Below are 23,397 nucleotides of genomic sequence, written 5' to 3'. Positions count from 1 at the left end.
CATTCCCTTTTCTTTGAATGTTTATTTATTTAAGAAAAACAACAACATTATAACACCAATAGAATGTTACAGTTACATTGACGACAAAAAAACATGAACAAAGACGTTTATTAACGCTCGTATGGGGTCTGCATCAGTAAACACAACTTTACACTAACAAAGAGAGTACTGAAGGATTTGACTCAGCATTACTTCACTGTGTAAACTCGCCTTTCTTTCTTCCTGCTTCACCCACACAGAGCTCCAAAGGGGCGTCGCATCACTGGTGTAAATCGTGGAGTGGGCGTGGCCAAACCTCAGTATATATAAGACTGTTGTTCTCGTCTAGTCATCGTAGTTACTGAGATATCTGAGGCTTGAACGCAGCTAGAATTTCATCTCCGTTTCCCAAGGTGAGTCCTGTTTCAAGTACAAAAAACAGTACAAATGTAACAATACAAATAATATAGATTTTTAGAGATTATGAAAGCAGGTATCAGGTTAATCTAGTTATGTCTTTTTTTTTTTTTCATTTCTTTTTTCTTGAATGTCTGGTATAAGGCTCCAGAAATCACACAGGTAATGGTCTGTATCTTTGTGATCATGTACAGCTTGTTTGTTCTTCTCTCTACTGTGCCTTTTTTTGTGTACATTACCTACCTGGAGACCGAGGTGATTAAAGTTTACCTGGGAATCTCCCCAAAGGCTTCCAGGGCTACATTAAATATTTAATACAGTGCAGTGCTGTCATTGACACCTGTTCACCTTTATCACTCATTCATTTGTAGCCCTATTTTCCACCTTCTATGTGTTTCTCAGGTGCAATGGCAAAGCGTGTAGCAGTGATCCTTGCTGGTTGTGGAGTCTATGATGGAACTGAGATCCACGAGGCTTCTGCCGTACTTGTACATCTTAGCCGGGCTGGTGCCAAGGTAAAGCAGGCTCCACACCAAAACAAAAAAGTGATTTCCAAATGTATAGGATGCCTACCAATTCTTGGTTAGTTACTTGATCTTATCTGGGTTACTAGTTACTAGGTGTCATTTACCTGTATGTTTAGGTTCAGATGTTCGCTCCTAATGCTGAGATGATGCATGTTGTGAACCACTGTGAAGGAAAGCCAGTGGCAGAAAAGCGCAACGTGATGGAGGAAAGTGCCCGCATTGCTCGAGGAGACATCACTGACCTGGCCAAGCTAGATGTTGCTAATTATGATGCTGTCATAATTCCTGGTCAGTTCATTAGCCTAGAGAGAGTATAATGTCAAACATTAAACAATTTAGCAGTATTACTGGAAACCCTATGTATAAAGACTTCAAGGGAAAATTTTGTTTATGAAATTGCCTTTGACGGTTTTGTTTAGGAGGCTTTGGAGCAGCTAAGAATCTCAGTGACTGGGCCACCAAGGGCAAAGATTTCTCAGTGAAGCCCCTGGTCGAGAAGGTTATCAAGAACTTCAACCAGGCAGGAAAGCCTCTTGGCATGTGCTGTATTTCTCCAGTACTTGCAGCAAAGGTTATTCCTGGCTGTGAACTTACTGTTGGCCATGATTCAGAGTGTGAAAAGTAAGCACGATTTACATTTACCTTCCAGTTTAGAAGACAGAAACTTGCAGTACTGATGATCTCTCTTTACTTTTGCAGATGGCCATATGCTGGAACAGCTAAGACGTTGGTGGAGCTGGGCTCTAAGCATGTTAATAAAAATGTTGGAGAAGTACATGTCGATAAGAAGCATAAACTAGTAACTACATCTGCCTTTATGTGCAATGCCCCATTACATGAGGTTTTTGATGGACTAGGCGTTATGGTAACGGAGGTTCTTAAACTTGCCTGATTTGGTAATTTTTATGCACTGGATTTCAAGCAATTACTGAATGTAATTCTTTCAGTTTGGAAAAACTGAAGGTAAAATGTTTTGTGATAAAAATATCAATAAAGTCTGTGAGATAATCATTGTCCTTTTTCTTCTTATTGCAGATCATTTTGTATTTGAGGCTAGATTGATTCTTTAAGTCAATGTAAGAATGTTGGGACCTACACTTTTTAATATTTATATTAATGATATTCCTCTTGCTGCAGGTGATTCTCAAGTACATTTATACGCAGATGACACTATCATTTATAGATTCCATTCTTCCTTGACAATCGCATTGTCTTTACTGCAGGCTAGTTTTACTCGTATCCAACATGCCTTTTCTAATCTTCATCTGGTTTTAAGCACAACTAAAATGAAATGCATGGTTTTCGATAGACATCTACCACATGTTGACCATCTGCATAAAATTTTCTTTGAATGGGACTGAACTAGATTATGTGGAATTCTATAAATACCTTGGTATCTGGCTTGATAGCAAGTTGTCATTTGAAACTCACATAAATGTACTGGTCAGAAAGGTTAAATCTCACATTGGTTTTCTTTATTGTAACAAATCTTTTTACCCATTCTTCTAAACAACTTTTGGTCAAAATGACAGTGCTTGCAATATTGGATTATGGTGACGTAGTTTATAGGTCCGCTTCAAAAACTTCATAAACTGCATGTTATTTATCATGCTGCAATCCGCTTTGTGACAGGAGCGTCATTTAACACTCACCATAACCTCCTGTACTCTTTATTGAATTGGTCTTCTCTTAATTCTTGCAGACAAACTCATTGATTTCTGTTCATTTATAAAACTCTTACTGGTAAAACTCCCTTGTATTTACAGTCCTTTCTTAATGTTAATAATACAAGTCGTAATCTGCGCTCTAGCCGACTTATTGATTTTTGCATTCCTAAAGTCCGTACGTCATTTGGTTGATGCTCTTTTCAGTTTTCTGTTGCATATGATTGGAATCAACTGCAGCAGTCTCTTAAGCTTAGTTCATTTATATCGCTTTCTTCCTTTAAATATTCAATTCAGTCACTAACGATCACTGTACTTGTTTTTGGTTTTTTGTTTGTTTTTACATGTCATTGTTTATAGCTGTGTTTGTGTATTGTATTTGTTTTGCCTCTTTGTCGGGTCGTCATTGTAAATGAGAATTGCTTCTCAATTGACTCACCTGGTTAAATAAAGAAAGAAAAAGAAAGAAAGAAAAAAAAAAACACGTAGGACAACAAAATTAGTCAAGCCATAAGTACTGTAGTAAAGAAAAAATAAAGCACAATTTAGAATCTTAATTAGATATCTTGATTAGTTAGCTATAAGCAGTTATTCTATCACAAGCAACTATTGTCTCTTAAAAGCTACAGTTATTAGACAAAATAAACAACTCATGCAACTAAGAAAAAGTATAAATTCCTCTGTCATAAAGACTTTGTAAAATCTACTGATTGCAAAGCACTGACATTCAATTAGTGTTAATTTCGTCACCTATTTTTAATTTAGTCTTAGTCTTAGTCTTGTGCCAAATGTCCTTGTTAGTTTTAGTCATATTTAGTCATTCACATATCTTTTTTGTTAGTCTTAGTTTTAGTCGACTAAAAGTCTTGTCATTTTAGTCTAGTTTTAGTCAAAAAATTGTAGCTTGACCACATCTGGACTCTATTGTAAGAATAAATACAACGAGGCCTCATTAAATGCAATAATATCAGGAACACAAGTGTTATAGTGGAAAAAATAACTTAATGAAAAGCCTAAGATCAAAACTGTAGCTGTATATATAATATATAAATAAATTACCGACTTAATGCAAGTTATACATGGTATTGCACACACCATTATTGATGATATTTGGAGCAATATTACATGTAATTGTTAAACTTGATTCCCTTACATATACATTTGCTTTTAAGCCTAATTATTCATTTTGATTATGATGTGATTGTGACAGGGGCGTGGGAAGAGGTTTCAGGTTGGGGGTGCTGAGTTTTTTCTGTCACCACTTTTGAATAAGAAACAATATCAAGGCTATAAAACTTGTCAAAACTCCGCGAATCACAAAAGTATCAGTGAGAAGTTGAGAACACTCGTTTAAACAGTGCATACACTCGAACACACAGGATTCTAAACGTAGAGACGGAGCGCACTATTTTCTTATGCGGAAACAATACAATTGTTTTTAAATCAGTAAACTCCTTTTTAAATCATCATTTTGTATCAAATTATTGATTTATTTTGTAGGTAGCTATATAATAAGCGGGATCCGCTTCGCGGACCTGTAACGAAGCCGCAAACTCGTTGTGAATATTTTAAAGACGTAACAGCTGATGAAAGAGCAGAGACAATTGTAGACGAAAATGAAGATAGATTTTATCTTAGTTTTTATTTTATACAAAACATTTTCGTCTCGTCTTTTTTCGTCAACAATAATGCATGTTAATTTAGTCTTAGTCAGCGTTTTTGGACAGTGATGCAGTCTTGTCATCGTCTCGTCTTAGTCATGAAAAAAAAGGTTGTTGACGAACAAATTTCGTCTCGTCTCGTCTGACGAAATTAACACTACATTCAATAAACCTTTACTTGAAGAATCCATCACCATAATTACACGGCACGGTGGCTTAGTGGTTAGCACGTTCGCCTCACACCTCCAGGGTTGGGGGTTCGATTCCCGCCTCCGCCTTGTGTGTGTGGAGTTTGCATGTTCTCCCAGTGCCTCGGGGGTTTCCTCCCCCGGTCCAAAGACATGTATGGTAGGTTGATTGGCATCTCTGGAAAATTGTCCGTAGTGTGTGATTGCGTGAGTGAATGAAAGTGTGGGTGTATCCTGCCTTGGTGCCCAATGACGCCTGAGATAGGCACAGGCTCCCCGTGACCCGAGGTAGTTCGGATAAGCGGTAGAAAATGACCAAGCCTCACAAGTTCCCCTGAAAGCAGAAACAGAGCTCTGTGACGCTGTGGATTTACAGGAAGACTGATGAGAGTAGAGGACACACTGAAGAGCGCTCACCACAAAGATAAAATAAAGTGACAGCTCAGGCGCTGTGTGTTCAAATGTTTACCATGAACAGACAGACAGACAGAGCGAGAGAGAGACAGACAGACAGATGCCCATTGTACCTATATAAATATACAATGTGTGTGTGTGTGTGTTCCTCGTATGTGAAAACATACTTGGCAATAAAGTGTGTGTGTGCGCGTGCGAGTGTGAGTGAGTGTGTGTGTAAATGTCAAGTCAAGTCAAGAAGCTTTTATTGTCATTTCAACCATATATAGCTGTTGCAGTACTGTACACAGTGAAATGAGACAACGTTTCTCCAGGATCATGGTGCTACATAAAACAAAGACAGGGCTAAAGACTTGTAAGTAGTCTTAGCCACATAAAGTGCAACTATGTAACCTGGTGCAAACAGTGCAGGACAAGACAAACAAGACAGACAAGACAGTGCAGGACAAAAGACAGTGCAGACACAAAGTTACAAGACAATACAAAAAGTACAAAAAAATGCAATACACAAAAGACAATAAACAGTAAACAGCAACAGAAACAGCGCCGACCGACCAGTGTATATACTGTGTGTGAATACTGAATGTTCAAACAATATTTCGTGCAGTAACATTAGAATGAACACAGTTTCTTAGCAGCAGGTCCTTGGGATAATATATAGAATTGTGCAAAAACAACAAATGACTGAAATATTGTATAGTATGAGCGAAATGGCTGAGATATTGTACAAGTGGCTGGTACATGCTGAGGTAAGAATGAAAGTTTTGAGGTGCATCAATTTAACCATGATCCTATTCAGAATCAGAATCAGCTTTATTGCCAGGCATGTTTTCACATGCGAGGAATTTGTTTTAGTGACAGAAGCTCCACAGTGTAACAGAACGACATATACAGTACAGTATACCGTAGATGAAACTGTATGTACACATTTACAGGTGTGAAATGTGCAGTTGAAATATACATATACAAATATAGGCAATTTGTATGGACAAATTTGCAAGTGTGAGAAATGTGCAATTGAGGTATACAATATATACAATTTGTATGTACACATGTGCAATTGTGAAATGTGCAATTGAAGTAAACAGTAAACAGTATAGACAATATTTATGTATGTATGTACAGATGTCCAAGACTGAAATGTGCAATTGAGGTTTTCAAATTCTGGCTTGAGATGATCACTGACAGTATGGCAGTTCATTTGATGTGCACTGTGATTTAAGGTTAAAATCCATCTGCATCTCCATGCAATGTAAATTAAAAAGGATAAATGTCTTGTACTTAGAAATCCTTCTTTTAACAGTCATTCAGTAAATGCATTAATGATGATTACTTCTCCAGAGTGAGCAAAAGGGCAAAGAAAATCACTCAGGACCCCTCACATCCAGCACACTCACTCTTCGAACTGTTGCCATCTGGTCGACGCTACAGAGCCCTGAGAACAAAAACGACCAGACAAAGGAACAGTTTCTTCCCTCAGGCAATCCATCTGATGAACACTTAACAGACACAGAACAAACTCTATTCTTACATTATTTACACATACTTATACTTCAGTTATAATTTTCAGTTATATTTCAATTTGCACATCTTTCCACTGTACATACAATTGCCTTTATTATCCACTGTACATACGTACAACAGTCTTTATTATATATGTGTTCATGTCTTATCAATGCCATTCTGTTTACACTGTGGAGCTCCTGCACTAGAACAAATTCCTCATGTGAAAACATACTTGGCAATAAAGACCTTTCTGATTCTGATGTACATGTACAGTGGTGTGAAAAAGTGTTGGTTCCACTCCTGATTTTCTTTTTTTGCATGTTTGTTACACTTTAATGTTTCAGATCAAACCAATTTTAATATTAATCACAGATAAGTAAACACCACATGCAGTTTTTAAATGAAGGTTTTTATTAATAAAGGGAAAACAAAATCCAAACCTACATGGCCCTGTGTGAAAAAGTGCCTGCCCCCTAAACCTAATAACTTATTTGGGCCACCCTTAGCAGCAAGAACTGCAATCAAACGTTTGCGAAAACTTGCAATGTCTATTACAGCACTGTGTCTCATCTTTGTAGAATTGTTGTAATTGAGCCACATTGGAGGATTTTCGAGCATGAACCACCTTTTTAAAGGTCATGCCACAGCATCTCAATAGGATACAGGTTAGGGCTTTGACTAGGCCACTCCAAAGTCTTCTTTTTGTTTGTTTTTCCTCAGCCATCCAGATGCAGACTTGCTGGTGTGTTCTGGATCATTGTCCTGCTGCAGAACCCAAGTTCGCTTCAGCTTGAGGTCACGAATAGATGGTCGCACATTGACCTTCAGGATTTTTTGGTAGATAGCAGAATTCATGGTTCCATTTATCACAGCAAGTCTTCCAGGCCTGAAGCAGCAAACAGCCGCAGACCATCACACTACCACTATATTATTCTTTTTCTAAAATGCAGTATTACTTTTACACCAGATGAAATGGACATGCACCTTCCAAAAAGTAAAATTTTTGTCTTGTTGGTCCACAGAGTATTTTTCCAAAAGTCATGGGGATCATCAAGGTGTTTTCTTTCAAGACGAGCCTTTATGTTCTTTTTGCACAGCAGCGGTTTTCGTCTTGGAACTCTGCCGTGCAGGCAATTTTTGCCCAGACTCTTTCTTACGGTGGAGTCATGAACACTGACCTTACCTGAGGCAAGTGAGGCCTGCAGTTTTTTGGATGTTGTTGTGGGGTCTTTTGTTTTATCTTGGATAAGTTGTCACTGCACTCTTGGGGTTCACCACTGTTCCATGATTTAGCCATTTGTGGATAACGGCTCTCACTGTGGTTAGAAATGGCTTTATAACCTTTTCCAGACTGATAGATCTCAATTACTTTCTTTCTCATTTGTTCCTGAATTTCTTTGGATCTCAGCATGATGTGTAGCTTTCGGGGATCTTTTGGTCTACTTCACTTTGTCAGTCAGGTCTTATTTAAGTCATTTCTTGATTGCAAACAGGTGTGGCAGTAATCAGGCCTGGGTGTGGCTAGAGAAATTGAACTCTAATGTGATAAACCACAGTTAAGTGATTTAACAGGGGGACAAACACATTTTCACACAGAGCCATGTGGGTTTAGATTTTGTTTTCTGTTAATAATAAAAACCTTCATTTAAAAACTGCATGTTGTGTTTACTTGTGTTATCTGACTAATATTTAAATTTGTTTGTTGTTCTGAAACAATAAAGTGTGACAAACGTGCAAAAAAAAAAAATCAGGAAGGGGAAAACACTTTTTCACACTACTGTATGTGTAATCTTGCCACAGGGGTTGCAAGCCAGTGATTTCTGTGCCGGTCTTAAGCCAGATAAACAAAGAGGGTTTCGTCTGGAAGGGCCAAATTTAAACATGCGCCAATTTTAAACATGCGAGTTGTCAGTGTGAATTCCATGAATATGTATATGGAAGTGAAAACAATAGTTTTACTGAACTTCAACATTTTAGCAGTAATTAAAATGAACGAAATAACTAGACGAATGAATAAATAACTAGACAATTATTTGACATGAAAGCATTTGGTACAACATTTATTTCTTTTTCTTTCACATAAACCAAAATGTATATTATGAATTTCAAGTAATACAAAGGAAGAAAGTGCAGTAGACTACTTTATATATTAAACGAAACAGTACATGAATTACAACCCATTATAAAATAATGATTATGGAGAGAGTTTTAAATTATTTCAGGTGTCAGATATACAGTACAGACAGTTGCATGTTACACCCAGTCAAGACATTTCATTCACAGTTAAATCACAGTTCAGGTTTTTGGCTTGAGAAATGGTTGTACTTGTCATGACCACTAACCACGACTGTGGCATGGAAGCGCCTTGGGCGTTCAGGATCCTGTCAAGAGTAGGAAAAGTAGGTTTCATTAATAAATTTGATTAAAGAATCTCTTATCAATGTTAATTGAGAATATATAGCTGGAATACTCACCTGAACTGGATAAGCTGCAGTAGGAACATAGCGGATAACAAAGCCACAACGCCTCTTTCCTGATGTGTTGGGATCACTGCCATGAACCAGGAGTCCATCGTGAATCTACACATGGCAATATACAAGAAACATCTTGATACATATTCTGAATTGATTAAGGATAAAGTATTATCCTTCAGTTTTTCCATTATCCTTCAATGTGTATTGCTCTGTATTTTCTCAATCATAATATAAAAGGAATAAAGCAGAATCCATGCAAGTTTAAACTTACAGACATTTGCCCCGCAAGAAGGGGGCAGAACAAGGCCTTCTTTTTCTCAACCAGCTCCTCTGGGATTTCTTGATTGACACTCAGCATGTTGCCTGAGAGCTTTGCTTGGCGATGAGGCAAAAGGCCAGAGCAGTGACTTCCTGTTAGAAAATGAACAAACCTAGAATTCAGACCTTCTCTATAGTGGTATTTATTTGACATCTTGTCCACCAGTATTGTGTTTTTCCAGACTGAAAGTAGATTTTATTTTTAAGGCATACAGATACATTATAAAAAAAAAACTGGATTGGCTTAGCTAGAGATCAGGGTTGCTGCAGTGGTAGACCAAGAACCAGATTTGTGTATTATTTTCAGAGGGCACTAATATACTGTACCTGGAATAACCTGTAGGGCACCGTTTTCTACCTGAGAGTCATCCAAAGCAAGCCAGACTGAGACAACTGGTCCTCCATCAAGTCCCCAATACCTATGACCATGTATATAAGACATGCAAATAAATATATGACTGCAACCTTTATTTTACAGCATCTAATTCTTCTCTAGCATGTAAAATCACCTACTTCATGTCCTGATGCCAGGCCACGTATGGAAGAATGGATTCACTTTCTTGTTCAGAGCTGTGTGAAATGATCTCATTGCTCCCTTGGGTTTTGCTTTGTTTTGAGACTGGGTATTTGCAGATGAAGCGTGAGTCCAGCAGGAGAACATCAGGACCCAGGACTGCAGTTATTACCTCAAGAACTCTAGGGTGTTTAACTAGATCCATTACCCAGCTGTACGTCATATGCACATTGTGCAGGCTGTAGGAAGTGTAATCCTCACCTGGAATAATAGGTTCAGCATATATTTTATAGCTATAGATTGTAGCTATAGTATAGTATAGTAACAATAGAAACAATGTAAAGCAGGGATGTCTAATCTAATCTGCAAAGGGCAGTGTGGCTGCATGTCTTCATTCCAATCAATCAGGAACCACACCTGATTCCACCATTTTAAATAGTCTATCTTGGTTTTTGAATTACTACGAGGTGTGACTCAAGGTGTATTCGAATTAATACATGCAACCACACTGGTCCTTTCTGTTATAATTGGGCACTCCTGATGTAGAGACCAAAATAGTCAATGATCTCATTGGCATTTGAGCAAAAACTCCACAAAGGTTTTTCCCACAAATTAGTTCCTGTTTAAAGATGCTGCTTAGTTTGAATGAATAAAATCTGCTATTAGATAACAAGTAGCAATTAAAAAAGCAGACAACAGGATAGGCTATTAGCTAAAGTCATTCTTCTTCTTCATAATTCCTTCATTCATTATGGACACTTACCAAACTTTCCCTCTAGCTCAGTGAAGGCATCTCTGGCTTGTTGCAGCTGCTCAGGACTGAGGATAGGAATGCTGGTCACATAACCCTGATTCTCATACAGAAACTTAACTTCTGCTCTATCAAATCCCATGACTGATGATGTTAGAGAAGTTGTGTTGTTCAGGGGTTGACACTTGTCTCAGTAGACGTCTTGCTTTCTTTCTGTTCCTCAAAGCAAATCTGCTTTTACTCAGTGTATTCCTTTGGAGAGAGATAAAGAGAGTGCTAGAAAGCATAAGGAGTGTGTATGTATAAACAGAGACTGTAAGCCATTTCCTTCACTGAACCCCCTCTATCCAACCCCTCTCCCCACAACCAACACTCAGAGCAAATTTATTCTTAGCTGTTTATGGAGCAGTACAGAAGTTACCGGTAGCCAAGACCTGTGCTTTCAGAGCACTCTAATGGGAAAAAGACCTTAATATTGCAGAATTGGGTGGAGAACCACTAAATACTTAGCTACTCAGACAATCCATAGCACTATGTTATTTGAGAGAAAAAATAGTTCCACAAAGTACTGCTATACCAGTTTGTAATGGGATACAATGTTATGCTAGTGAATTAATACATAATGTTAAATGACTGTCTCTGAACATTCTCATATTTTCTATAAAAAGTATAAAAAACAAATTTGGGTGACAAAGATGAATTTTGATCATAACAAAGGAAAACAAATAATAAAGTAAAATAAAGTGAATAAACAGAAGAGAAATAGGATAAAAAAGTACAACACATACGTACAGTCCCATTACCACAAATATAAGGTTCAGAAAGGAAAGCTCTTACTACCTGATCAGTATGGTAAGAGATTAGCTGCTCTCTCAGCTGAAACTTGCTGTCAACTGCAGAAATCCTCACTCTTATATATACTGTAAGTTAGGAATCTCCAGATTTAAGGCATCACAATAGTTTTGACTCCATGCCAAAAAAATGCTGTCTATTTTTAACTCTCTTTTGAAATGGGTTGTATTTCATATATGAACTCATTTTGCAAATTGTCTTTGAGGTGTTTGTTCAGTCTTTGAGTTTGTCTGTTCAGGTTTCACAGTGAACCAGGAATTCACATAGCATCTTTCAGAAAACCCAGAGAGGTAGAAAAGACAGGTGTTCTGTGGTGCCATCTACAGACTGTGTAAATGTTATCCACTTATACTGTGGTATAGAGTTTTTTGTATGTAAATACAAAAAAATAAAATAATCATTTACAGACTAACATTCAGACTTTAGTAAGATTTTCAACTTACTTGATAATAATGTAAACCTGACATATATTAGATGTAATGGGAAGAAGAAAAATCGTCTTCTTCACTCTTCTTTATCGAAAAAAAATGATTATGAGTTTTAAATTACGTAGATGACTTTAAAATACAGCCCCGTTAACCAAAATGTAAATAAATTACTTTTACAAAAAAATATGCATCATCTATTACTAAAAGAAAAGTAGTATTTTTTGTAATTTGTAATTTAGTTGAATTATGTCTAATCTGAAGTCCACACACACATATATAGTCAAAAGCAAAGTCTGAAAACAAATACATTTATTCCATGTTGTTCTTCTTTTTAGTACAACTACAGGGACCTAACATGTTAATATCTATACACACACAAACACACATACACACACACACACACACACACGCACACACAGAAATTATTTACTAGTATCTATATTTTTGCCAAGGGACAAATTCAAGCAGCATTACTACATAATACATAAATATTCAGATTGTAAATTAATAGTTTTATTTACTGAAGCAAACACATTTCATAATCACTTATTGACCTGACATGGTATCATGAATGAAACAGAGATTATCTGTGAATGATTTGCTAATGTTTAAACCTGCTGACATGGAGTGTCATTCATATTAACACAAGAGGAAGCAGGGTCACTTATTTAAACAATAGCTAATGTTCAGCCACCGCATTGTTACTGAAAAGAAGAACAACGTGAAATAAACGTATCTGTTTTCAGACTTTGTTTATGACTAACACTACAGAAAATTGCTTCCTTGTGCAATAAAATTTTCATTTAAACTTTACGTCATTTCTTCCTGAAAGAAACTGGTGTTGAAGTCATACCTATAAGTGTGTGTATACTTTAGATTAGGCATAATTCAACTAAATTACAAATTACAAAAAAATACTTTTCTTTTAGTAATACTGTAGATGATGTATGTTTTTTTAAAGAGTTTTTAATAGTTTAACATGATATTTAAAGGAACAGTCTTTGAAAGATACTTGAAGGTGAAAACATTTAATCATGACAGTCATATTTTACCTACATTTTCATTCCTTTTTTTTTTTTTTTTTTACAATTATTCTATTTTACTGATTCCCAAATAATTTATTAAGCACTTAAGTTGTTATTTCTATTATTGAGTCCATTAAAACATTGTTTTTTTTTTTGTGGTGTTGTGTAATGTATGTGTGTGTATGCTGAAATTTAGAGTCAATTACATGCATCTTTTCTAAATGAAGGTGAGCCAGTGTTCTTAGTAAAAAAGAATACAATTGAACTCAACACATATTGTTATAAACAATGCATTTATTTGTTAGCATACCTCTTATAACAATGAAAAGTAATAAAATTAAGCTTATGAATAGTCATACAAATGGAAATATAAAACCTGAGAAAAATACATTTATAAATCAAATTTGTCTTTAGAATGTTATTATAAATGTGTACTTTGCCTTTAGATACAAATCACAATACTCTTTGCTGAACCTGAGAACAAATGTGTGTGAGTTTAGGCATAAGAAACAAGCTACAAATTCATAAATACATAACCACAGTTATAAAAATAGTAGCAATTTAGCTTTTAGCCTTAGATATAATCAGCTGAATTTGGGTGTGTATCCTAGGGGTACTCTAAATGTCCACGGTTTTCACAGTGTTTTGGACACATGAATGTTCCTCTGTGTTCCTCTCTTATTTTTCTCCTCTCTCCTTTTGGTCTCTCCTGGTCATTATTACAGCGGTGGATTAGTGCTGGCTCCTGCGCCGCTGGAGCTTTCTTCATCAGAAGCCGCTGCAGGAGCTGCTTATCCGAACGCTCTTTCTGGAAGTCATCCTCATATACCTTCAACTGGACAGAAGCATAACAAGGATCCTGTTTAGATCATTATATATGATACATTTGGACAAAAACAATGTAGGACAAAAGTGATTCAATGATTGGGGTGCCATGTTTTGTCTCATTTGGATATTCTATTTACAAATATGTGCATAAATAAAGGTAAAACTATTTTAAATATAAGAAATTATAAGAAACTACATGCATGATTTAGATAAATAACTTTAAACAAAACCTCTCTATAGCACATGCAAAGAAACATCATTGCCTGTGCCAGCCATAACTATAACTACCATAACTACACTTTACCTTAAAATGAAAATACCTCAACATAGACTTTCTAATGTACATTTTAATTCCCAAGAAATTCACTCAACTACTAAAACATATTAACATACGTATTTATTAATATTTTCTTGCCAAAATATCTTAATGATCATGGGAAGAAAAAAAAATCCACTCATTCTTTTTTCTTTATTTTCAATGATATTGAGTTTCAAATGAGATGACTTCAAAATACAGCCACGTTACACAAAATGTAAATAAATTACTTTTACAAAATCATTAGAAAATCATTATAGTGTCCTTAATGCCATAGTGACCACGTTTTGCATCATCTTTTGAAACAAAATATTACATTACTGAATTATCATTTGTAAAGATAAAATGTATGGTTCATTCAGCGAAGAAAAAAAAACGAGTTTAATTTTTAGGAGCTACAATGGTCCAGTTGTACCCCAAACACTGAATGATCTATATACTCTTGTATACTCCCTATATACACCAAAACATCCTGGTTGTGGAATCATAGTTTTTATGAGTGTACTTATTGTTATTGTTTTTTTGTTGTTGTTATTTTCATGCTCAGGGTACAATGAACAATTGCCTAAACCTCATGAAATTGAATAGCTTTTTTGTCTTAGACTAAAAGTTGATCTAACACATCCAGGTTCAGTAGACTAAAGCTTTAGATTTGACAGGCAATACGAATAAAATATCTTCTGGGGGAAAAAGAGACCTGTGCTTAAAATATAAAGTTGCCCTCCCTTTTATTTTCACTTTGAGCAAATTTCCAATATGTTTTAAAACTACTTTCATCTTTATTTAATCATTTTAGATTGTGGAGCTTCTAGGCAAACAGTATGTTAAAGTTGTATACGCATAACGCAGAACTGCAGTATACATCAGTAATTAATCCTGTAACTCAGTATTTAATATATTGTATATGTTGATAGGTTTATTACTTGTTTATTAATTACAATTGCCCTTTGCTGCTATGTTTGTCCATTTGATGGAACAAGTGGGTTACAGTCAGTAATTATAAACCTATAGAGAGTCTATATGTTCGGTTTAGCTGATAAAATGGCCTGAAAAACGAAATGTGTCGATTTGGTTGTAACATAGTGCTGCGCCACCCCCTACTGTCAGAAACCTGTTACTGCAACAACAATTTAATTTTTTTTTTGTATTTACATTTTGAATGTTTAGTGTGGGGGGGCACGGTGGCTTAGTGGTTAGCACGTTCGCCTCACACCTCCAGGGTCGGGGTTCGATTCCCGCCTCCACCTTGTGTGTGTGGAGTTTGCATGTTCTCCCCGTGCCTCGGGGGTTTCCTCCGGGTACTCCGGTTTCCTCCCCCAGTCCAAAGACATGCATGGTAGGTTGATTGGCATCTCTGGAAAAATTGTCCGTAGTGTGTGATTGTGTGAGTGAATGAGAGAGTGTGTGTGCCCTGCGATGGGTTGGCGCTCCGTCCAGGGTGTATCCTGCCTTGGTGCCCAGTGACGCCTGAGATAGGCACAGGCTCCCCGTGACCCGAGTAGTTCGGATAAGCGGTAGAAGATGAATGAATGAATGAATGAATGTTTAGTGTAACATGAGCAGGCTGTATATTTTGAAATAATCTTTTTATTTATTTATTTGGTTTTATTACCAGACACTATCAGATTGGACACCTTTCCAAGTTTCTAGAGTTAATCTTTAGAAAATAAGAATTGTTAGCTAGCTTGCTAAAAATCTACATCAATAAAGTAGCAAACTAATGCTATTTACCAAATTTATTTACCGAGGAGCTGCCTTCAGTTTTTCTCTGATATAAACAATCTGAGTTTTTATGAACTATATATTTATCTAGCCATCATTTAGTCACTGATTCAGTTACAGAATCCAGGATTTAAACTAAATGTCTGTCACAAATTCATCCAAATGAGTGCATTTTAAAATACATGTTTATCCTTAAAATACTGTAATATGACATTCAGTATTATTATTTTAAACATTGATGATTCTTAAATAGCCTAAAACAAAGCTGGAAATGTATTTTATTACCTACATTTTTAGATAACATAAAATAGCCAGGTTAAGATTCCGATTTTGCTTTGAATATTTGGTTAAGGATTTTTTAAATGTTTGACTAGTAAAAAAAAAGTACATAATGCATTACAAGCCAATACTGTATACACCTGAATCTCCCTACAGTCACAGTTCCCATTTTGTTGTGCTCCAACTCACCTGTTCTTGCAACAGCGCCATCTGCTGCCTCATTTCTCCTTCACGACGCCGGAGTCTCTTGTTTTCTTGGAGCATGCGTTCATGGTCCTTGTGCTCTATTTTATAGTCTGCTTCATAGATTTTAGTCTATTTCAAAAACAAACAAACAAATAATGAGTTCTACAACAAAGTGTATTCAGCTAAATCAGGAATGTTGCTCTCTATGTGCGGATATACAAAAGCAATACATATATTCTACAAGATACAACAACTGAGTTAAATAAAGTTAAACAAAGTAGATAAATTGTAATGTTTTTAATTTGGTGATAATGCAAAAGTCCTGGTGAATAATAGCTAGTAGCTGCCCCTTACAAATCACACTGGTGGTTTACACAACAGATATAATTACCTTATATTATTACTTTGGTTTTTGAAATGTTAATACTTCACATCTTAACTTGATATTATATATTTATCTCCTATTCACTAACGCTTTCCGAGCGGTATTAAATCAATAATACTTTCACTTATTATTATTTTTTTTATTGTAATATGACATGCAAAGTTCTTTTTACTTTATTTTATTTTATTTTTTTTTAAATAAAGACTAATCAGCCAGTCACTGTAACAAAGTGTTTATAGCAGCTGGAGAGTAGAGGGCATACATTGTAATTTTAGAAAGAAAAAAAAAAGATTAAAAATGGTTATGTGAATTTTAATATAAAGACTCCCTTTTTTCTATTAACAAGGGAACCCTAAAAGCAAAACATTAATGATCAAATTAATTAAACGTCTACTGATCAAATCCACTGGGTGGTGCTATCAATCCTCACAGATTCTAACTGAGTCTTGCAGGATGCTGTGCAGTTTAAATTGGAAGCATGTAATTTGGGAGCAGGCTTCCATTTGATCTTTCAGACACTTATCCTAAACATAACCCCATCTGTCCACAAATTTATCTCCATATTGCAATCTTGTGAAATATATTCGCTCACCTGGCACCTCAAGGTTTCCAGCTGCTCTTTAAGGTCCTGAACTTCCTTACTCACATCATTCTGCTTTTCGTGGCTCTCTGAATGTGCTCGGCTGGACCTAGTCCTGTTGTGGGGCTGTAAAGGTGGAGCAGTGGAAATGGAGGATTTGGGACTTCGCTGCAGGACATGCATGTCTGGTGGACTGGTAACAGCTGACGTGTTCTAGGAAGGAAGAAAATGAAAGATATAAAATTCACAAAGATGAGAAAATGATGAGTCATGCTATGTATAGCCAGAACATGTGAAAGCATGTGGATTACACAACCAAAGAAGAGGTCACCTGGGTCCCTAAAGTCCAGACATTCAAGGTATCAGTTTGGTGAAGACGGCTCTCCAGGAGGCGGATGTACTCTTGAAGATGCTGATTTTTCTTTAGCTCTTGCATCAGCGTGTGTTCATAGTATTCACTTTTGTTCTGCACACATACACAGATTTTAATCATAGTGAACACTTTCAACAGTATGTTGTCTAACAACCTCAGTATATACATGCTGCAAATGGATATGGAATTTGCTGACATGCCAAAGCAGGGGCATCTGGTGATTTCCATTTCATTATATAAACAAGTCAGAAGCTGCAGCACCTAAATCGTGTTTTGTTTACTACAGGGGTTCAGACTTGCAGGCAAATATCTACAAGCATTTGTTTCAAACCCTTTACAGTGTTTGAGTGTTTTTAATTTAGCTTCATAATGTAATATGAAATTTAATAAAAAATTATTCCCAAACTAGTCTATACAAAATATAAAGAAATTCAAATTGCCCTCTTTGATTCAGTTTTAGAGTTAGGTTTACTAACCCAATTGCTGGTTGTGGTGGTGGTGGTAATAGTGAGTGGGGGCAACGTAGTTGGGTTGTTTCAGGGAATGCGGCCCACAGGGTTTATTATATTATAACTAAATATATTTAGTAAATATATGTTTTTTTATGTTTGTACAGTAGCATTTGTAGAAAGCAGTGACACTAGTTGCCTTAGACTAGAGGATCTTATTGCAGGTTAATGTCTTCAGCACTGATTGAGACAGTGATCATAGTCTGATCTAATACTTTAGTACTGCAATGAATATGTAATATCATTTAGGATTAGAACTGCATTAGGTGAAATCTCATATACAGAATAGCTGCCAATTAAGAAACTGGAAAAAAGAAAAATACATTATAAAAATGTTTATGTGTTTAAATTGAGTGTTTGAGGTTTTAGTCTACCATAAACAGACTGGTGTTATTCAGAGTGCGAAAGTTAAAAAAATAAAAAAAGATTAGTAAGTAATTTTATGCTACTATTTATATTCTCAGCAAAATCTGTAATTCATAACTCCAATGAATGGTTGAGTGTTAAGACAACCTAAGTGTCTTTGGACACACTAATAAAGCAAAGGTAATCCTATATCTTTATTGGGCTCTTAATCAGGATACAATGGACATTGTACAATAAGTGTGTACCTGCTCATGTTCCACTTTGATCAGGAGTCTGCTATTGAGTTGCTTGAGGGCCGAAATTTCCTGCTCGAGATCTGCCACCCGCTGCTGTAGGCCTGCACTCGTGCTGCGGTATATGTGGTCCCAGTCCTCATTTAGCTTCATAAGCTGTGACACACACATACAGTACACACACACCATAGAGAATCAGTGTAATCCAGGAGGGTGAGCATAACATTCTCATTCAGACCTCCTGCTAAACTGTTCTCTGTATATCCTCAGGCCTATTTTATTCTTTTGTGATGCTATAAAATGGAAGAAGGATTGGAGGCAGACAACACAGTATAAAAAAAAGAATAATTTTAGCACAGTGAAACCCTCCTGCAGCATATATATATACACACACACACACACACTCACAGCTGTATATATGCAGGCGGGGAGCATTTCAGATGTTTTCTTTTGATACTCCAATAAATCAGAAAATGCTTTTAAAATTAGAAATCTGTCATTTCTGAACTACTATCCATTTTTAGAATGAAGCTTAAAGTTCACTTTTCTTTGGAACTTACTGTTTACTCTGAGTGAAGTCTCTGCGAGCAACTATTTTTGTAATGCAATTGAAATTAATCATGTTCATTTATTTAACATAAGTGAATTAAGAGAACTGCACAAATGGAAGCTTGTCAGTAATGGTACAGTAAACAAAAATGTAATGCAATGTGTGTATATGTTTTGGTGTCGATTAGGTCTACCTCTTTGTTGAGTCTACGAAGATCTGTGTTCTTGTTAAGCAGCTGAAGTTTCTCCTGGTCTGCAGATGTAATGGACATGCTTTCTGTGATTAATGTTAACTGCTCCTCTCCAGAGATGAGTCTCTCTGTTTGGGGCAAATCCTCCACTTGTCTACAAACAAGTAAATCAAACCTAAGCATCATCAACTCTTATACCACAGCAATGTTAAATTCTTGATACTGAATACTCAGAAAATGTACTTTATCTAACACATTATTGTTTCTATAGTAACAACATTCACAGCCACATGGACAGCAGACACTCCATATATACAAGTTTAATTGGTGATATATTGAGTTTTTTGCAAGGATATTTATGTAAAATTTTTGAAGGAATCTTCAATGTAGATTCTTTGTAATAATCAGCAGTACATTAAATTTTCTAACTTAAACATTTAAAGTCTTGTAACGTTTAAGGAAATTTGTCAGATCAGGGAGACCGCCATAATGTAAGTGATAACAGGAAGGACTTTTTCCATGGATGTTCACCAGTGTTAAACACAACGTATTAGTGAATGAAAAATACAATGTGTCTTTCTTTCAAAAATGCACAATTTTTAGCAAAGACGCTTCAGATTATGCCGTTATGTGCATTTTCTCAGTGTAATTTTTAATAGTTTCTTTCCTAAATGCATTCTTGTATACTCTGCAATGCATTTTAGTGTATTTACATGTACAATAAACAGCTGAATTGCATTTTGTCTTTGCTTTCATTAAAAATACATTAAAAATATTAAATTATTATTTTCAGTATTGTATGTAATTTTCTCAATTGCATTGCAATATATGTTACAAATGTTGTACTGTAATAAATATTAGCTGCCTAGGTTACTGCAATGCCATATGTATGCTGTTTACATTGTAACGAAAGGAAGATACTGAGTAGTAAAATTTTGACATTTTAAATAATGATTACAAATGAAGCAGGTAAAGTAAATTTACAGTGTCAAATATCCATCCTCTGTTCTGTTCTGGTGTGATATTAAAAGGCCATATAATAAGTTATTAATGGTGAAAAAATATTTATATTACTTAAGTGACCATTAAGATAAACCCAAGTGGAAACTAGAATGTGTCATAAAGGGATATCCATTGAGTACACATCCTTTGTACATTAATGACATACTGATAACTTTTGTAAATTGATTAAGTTACATATTTATGTCCATTTCTATTTTTATAGAAATAGAATAGAAATTATATTCTATTCTAATCTCATGTAAAGTAACCATCAGTATTTCTTTCTTACACAAAGATGGAACTGTGTATTGTGAGTAATCTGATTTGCAGAAAGTTAAAGTCTGAACATAAAAAGACATGTCCAGTACTATGGCCTACAGGGAACATCCACAAAACTTGTCCTCCTCTGGGTACATCACTCTGAGCACAGCACATATCACACTGTTACAGAAGGTTGTGCTTCTCCCAGAAGAGATCAGCAACTCCAGGGCCACCAGAACAAAACACATTATATATGTGCCATAAATTCTGACCTATAAAATGTTCACTGTAATAAGTTTGTCATGAATTTCTGACATTCTACTACTAGTGATAGTATTACAATAGTGCACTTTTCAGCAAATTCCAATGCAGTACATAATATTCATACCAGACAATGTAAGTTAAAGTTCATAGTGAATGATTTCATTACTCGGCCCTAATGTGGAGGCATACGAGTTACAGTAATGCATAACATTTTGCTGTACAGACACCTACTGTAACTCCCACAACGTACTAATTTAACAGTTAGCAGCAGAGGGGATTTCAGATTTAAGTGGGTGCTGGAGCCCACAGTCCTTGATTACTGAGGACTGAAGCTCATTTTAACTTCTACTCAGAGGAAATGACAAAAATACATTTTATTCTTTGAAGGACCAACCCTTCCTTCTCCTGTCAATTTTTTCTTCCATCTCATATATTTTTTCCCCTGTGCCAAAGCTAAATAGGATTGATAAAGTGATTAGAATTCATTGCAAAAGTGATATGAAAAAAAAAGAGATAAAAATAAGATAATGAAGAATAAATACTTTCACTTATACTTTAAGTGACAAACTGCTAAATCTACTGTATTTGGCTGTAATTATATTTAAAAGATTTACGTGGAAATGTTTTTATTTACTACTCTTGCCTTGCCTATTGCAAACAACATGTTTGGGGAACAAGTTATACATGGTAGTAAAGACAGCAGTGTCTAGTTTATATATATATATATATATATATATATATATATATATATATATATATATATATATATATATACAAATCATTTTACATAACTATTTTAACCATTTAAGGCTGGAAATGGATACTTTTAACAAAAAATATGCTTATGGAATACTATAAATCATATTACAAAGTAGTATCTTAACCTACCCTGAGCAGAGTGATGCTTTTTCTTTGCTGTTCTCTTTAGGGAGAGAAAGCTGTTTTGAAGACTCCTCCTCTGACAATGATGATAATGAGCTTCCATCCATGGCAGAATGTTTTATTCTGATTAATTCTGATAATTAAAACTTTTGTCAACACAAACAACCGAACAGAAGTGAAGAACTGAACAGCACTTCAGCAGGAAGTCTAACTATAAATACCCTACACTTAAATGCAAAACATTAAAAAAGGAAGTATAACAACTAAACTACTGTTTAGCTTTGTTCTGAAGCTTGATGATAAAGTTCGATGAGAAAAAAAAAATTCTTGCTATGATTTTATTTCCCTTCTTCTGTCACTATTATGCGATGATGATTTAACAACCTGAAATGATATATGTTTTGTTGATATGGTTATTAAAGAAAGACTAGAAAAAGGAAGTGTGACGCCAGGCACCAGGGGAATTTCCTCGCTAACATGTGCTTTCAGAGGACTTTCTGTCTGCAAACCCTAACCTTATTATAAAACCACAGACTTCTCACTCTTACTGCAGTGTTTAGTATGTGTCACTATTTAACCCTTAAATACATGGAAAATGTATGTAAAGCTTTTAAATAGAATCTTTGACCCATGAGGCACAGAAGCTATCACATAATAAAAGTAAAAAAAATCAGGGGTAAAGAGAATAATGAATTATATAAATTGGTGTTTGGATCTTTTATATTTCTTATTTTGTGACCAGTTTGAACTAGCTGTGAAGAAGCTTGTAACTCTAACAGGACAGATAACCAGATACCAGATTCATTAACCCCCTTGATATCAATAGTGTTTAATCATTCATGAATCTTATTTACACTAGTTGAGGTACAATAATTAAATGGATGGCAGAATTTTTCAGACTTAGGAAATCTAAAAATTCTCAGATTACCCAATTTGTGTCAATACATGTTTAAGTGTATTAGTAAATAAGACATTTTTGCAATAATGTCCTACATTTCACTGATTTTTGAGCAACATGCCATCTGTAGTTCTTTTGCATTTTACTAGGGTTAGGGTTAGTTTTTTCTGGATAAACTGCTATGTAAGGAATGAAATTAAACCCCAGAGTTGATTACATTATAATAATACAATTTCCTGAAGTGTTTTAGTGTTGTTTACAATTTAGTAAAGAGAGAATCTTTATAGTCCTCATTGAGCCATAAACTTTTCCATCAGGGAAAGTTACTTCTTTACCTTTAAATGTTATGAAGTGCTAGAGACAGAATTGAGTTTTATTTTTTTTTATGTGGAGTGACCACTATAGACGTGTTTGTACAAGTTACTATAGAAACAATAAAATACTACAATGAGGGCATTAATTATGTAGTGCAATCAGCACTACTGTCAGACCTGTTAATTTTATAGAAAGTTAATCAAAACCTTCCTACTAATTAATGTAGAGAATTCAACAGTGGTGTGGTTTAAAATTGGGTAATGTCTGCCAATATCATTACACTTAATAGTCCACTGAGCATATGGTTAATAGGGGCAAGGTAATATGCTCTAATCCTCTAATCATTTGAAGTACATATTGTAAGTTCATTTGAGCTACATCATACCTGAAAACCTAAATGAAAACATTTTTTGCTTAATAACTGTTACTAAAATGCTGTTCTTAATATATAGGATTATATCTCATTTCTTAAATGAAGATTAAAGTATGTATTTTATGTATTTAAACTACAGTAAAAGTGCTTAACATTTATATAGCCAT

At 35.3% G+C, this 23,397-nt stretch overlaps 3 protein-coding genes across 4 annotated transcripts; 1 reads left to right on the top strand and 2 right to left on the bottom strand.

Annotated features, from left to right (window-relative positions):
* Window positions 1-250: 250 nt before the first annotated feature.
* On the top strand, window positions 251-1,931 carry si:ch211-153b23.5 (uncharacterized protein LOC321177 homolog). Of its 2 annotated transcripts, none has more exons than XM_060884973.1 (5): window positions 251-392; window positions 799-911; window positions 1,040-1,211; window positions 1,343-1,544; window positions 1,623-1,931. In XM_060884973.1, exons 2-5 carry the CDS (start codon window positions 804-806, stop codon window positions 1,813-1,815), a joined length of 675 nt encoding a protein of 224 aa, XP_060740956.1. In that variant the 5' UTR covers window positions 251-392; window positions 799-803; the 3' UTR covers window positions 1,816-1,931. The 2 variants fall into 2 exon arrangements, with proteins under 2 accessions (XP_060740956.1, XP_060740957.1); XM_060884974.1 differs by lacking the exon at window positions 251-392 and adding an exon at window positions 541-558.
* A 6,607-nt stretch (window positions 1,932-8,538) lies between these two features.
* zgc:174917 (uncharacterized protein LOC565650 homolog) lies at window positions 8,539-11,365 on the bottom strand. Its single transcript, XM_060885078.1, has 7 exons — window positions 11,254-11,365; window positions 10,426-10,665; window positions 9,662-9,923; window positions 9,476-9,567; window positions 9,102-9,241; window positions 8,831-8,935; window positions 8,539-8,737 (listed from the first exon to the last, which is right to left on the bottom strand). Exons 2-7 carry the CDS (start codon window positions 10,553-10,555, stop codon window positions 8,645-8,647), a joined length of 822 nt encoding a protein of 273 aa, XP_060741061.1. The 5' UTR covers window positions 10,556-10,665; window positions 11,254-11,365; the 3' UTR covers window positions 8,539-8,644.
* Window positions 11,366-13,048: 1,683 nt separating this feature from the next.
* si:ch211-153b23.7 (uncharacterized) lies at window positions 13,049-22,008 on the bottom strand. The gene is made up of 7 exons (XM_060885829.1): window positions 21,651-22,008; window positions 19,239-19,389; window positions 18,508-18,651; window positions 17,346-17,480; window positions 17,027-17,227; window positions 16,053-16,178; window positions 13,049-13,553 (listed from the first exon to the last, which is right to left on the bottom strand). The coding sequence occupies exons 1-7, from the start codon at window positions 21,749-21,751 to the stop codon at window positions 13,326-13,328; spliced, it is 1,086 nt and encodes a 361-aa protein (XP_060741812.1). The 5' UTR covers window positions 21,752-22,008; the 3' UTR covers window positions 13,049-13,325.
* Window positions 22,009-23,397: the final 1,389 nt, after the last annotated feature.

This window comes from Tachysurus vachellii, chromosome 13 (genome assembly GCF_030014155.1).
Source record: "Tachysurus vachellii isolate PV-2020 chromosome 13, HZAU_Pvac_v1, whole genome shotgun sequence".
Taxonomy (NCBI): Eukaryota; Metazoa; Chordata; class Actinopteri; order Siluriformes; family Bagridae; genus Tachysurus; species Tachysurus vachellii.
Note: the sequence above shows the minus strand (reverse complement) of the source record. Positions and strands in the feature narration are given on the sequence as shown.

Coding starts and splice junctions, on each gene's coding strand:
- si:ch211-153b23.7 (XM_060885829.1), bottom strand. CDS start 21,751: ATGGATGGAAGCTCATTATCATCATTGTCAGAGGAGGAGTCTTCAAAA. Junction 18,652..19,238: donor TTCGTAGACTCAACAAAGAG/GTAGACCTAATC, acceptor TGTGTGTCACAG/CTTATGAAGCTAAATGAGGA. Junction 17,481..18,507: donor TCAAAGTGGAACATGAGCAG/GTACACACTTAT, acceptor GTATGTGTGCAG/AACAAAAGTGAATACTATGA.
- zgc:174917 (XM_060885078.1), bottom strand. CDS start 10,555: ATGGGATTTGATAGAGCAGAAGTTAAGTTTCTGTATGAGAATCAGGGT. Junction 9,568..9,661: donor GCCTGGCATCAGGACATGAA/GTAGGTGATTTT, acceptor ACATGGTCATAG/GTATTGGGGACTTGATGGAG. Junction 9,242..9,475: donor TGCCCTACAGGTTATTCCAG/GTACAGTATATT, acceptor ATTTTCTAACAG/GAAGTCACTGCTCTGGCCTT.
- si:ch211-153b23.5 (XM_060884973.1), top strand. CDS start 804: ATGGCAAAGCGTGTAGCAGTGATCCTTGCTGGTTGTGGAGTCTATGAT. Junction 912..1,039: donor TTAGCCGGGCTGGTGCCAAG/GTAAAGCAGGCT, acceptor CTGTATGTTTAG/GTTCAGATGTTCGCTCCTAA. Junction 1,212..1,342: donor TGATGCTGTCATAATTCCTG/GTCAGTTCATTA, acceptor GGTTTTGTTTAG/GAGGCTTTGGAGCAGCTAAG.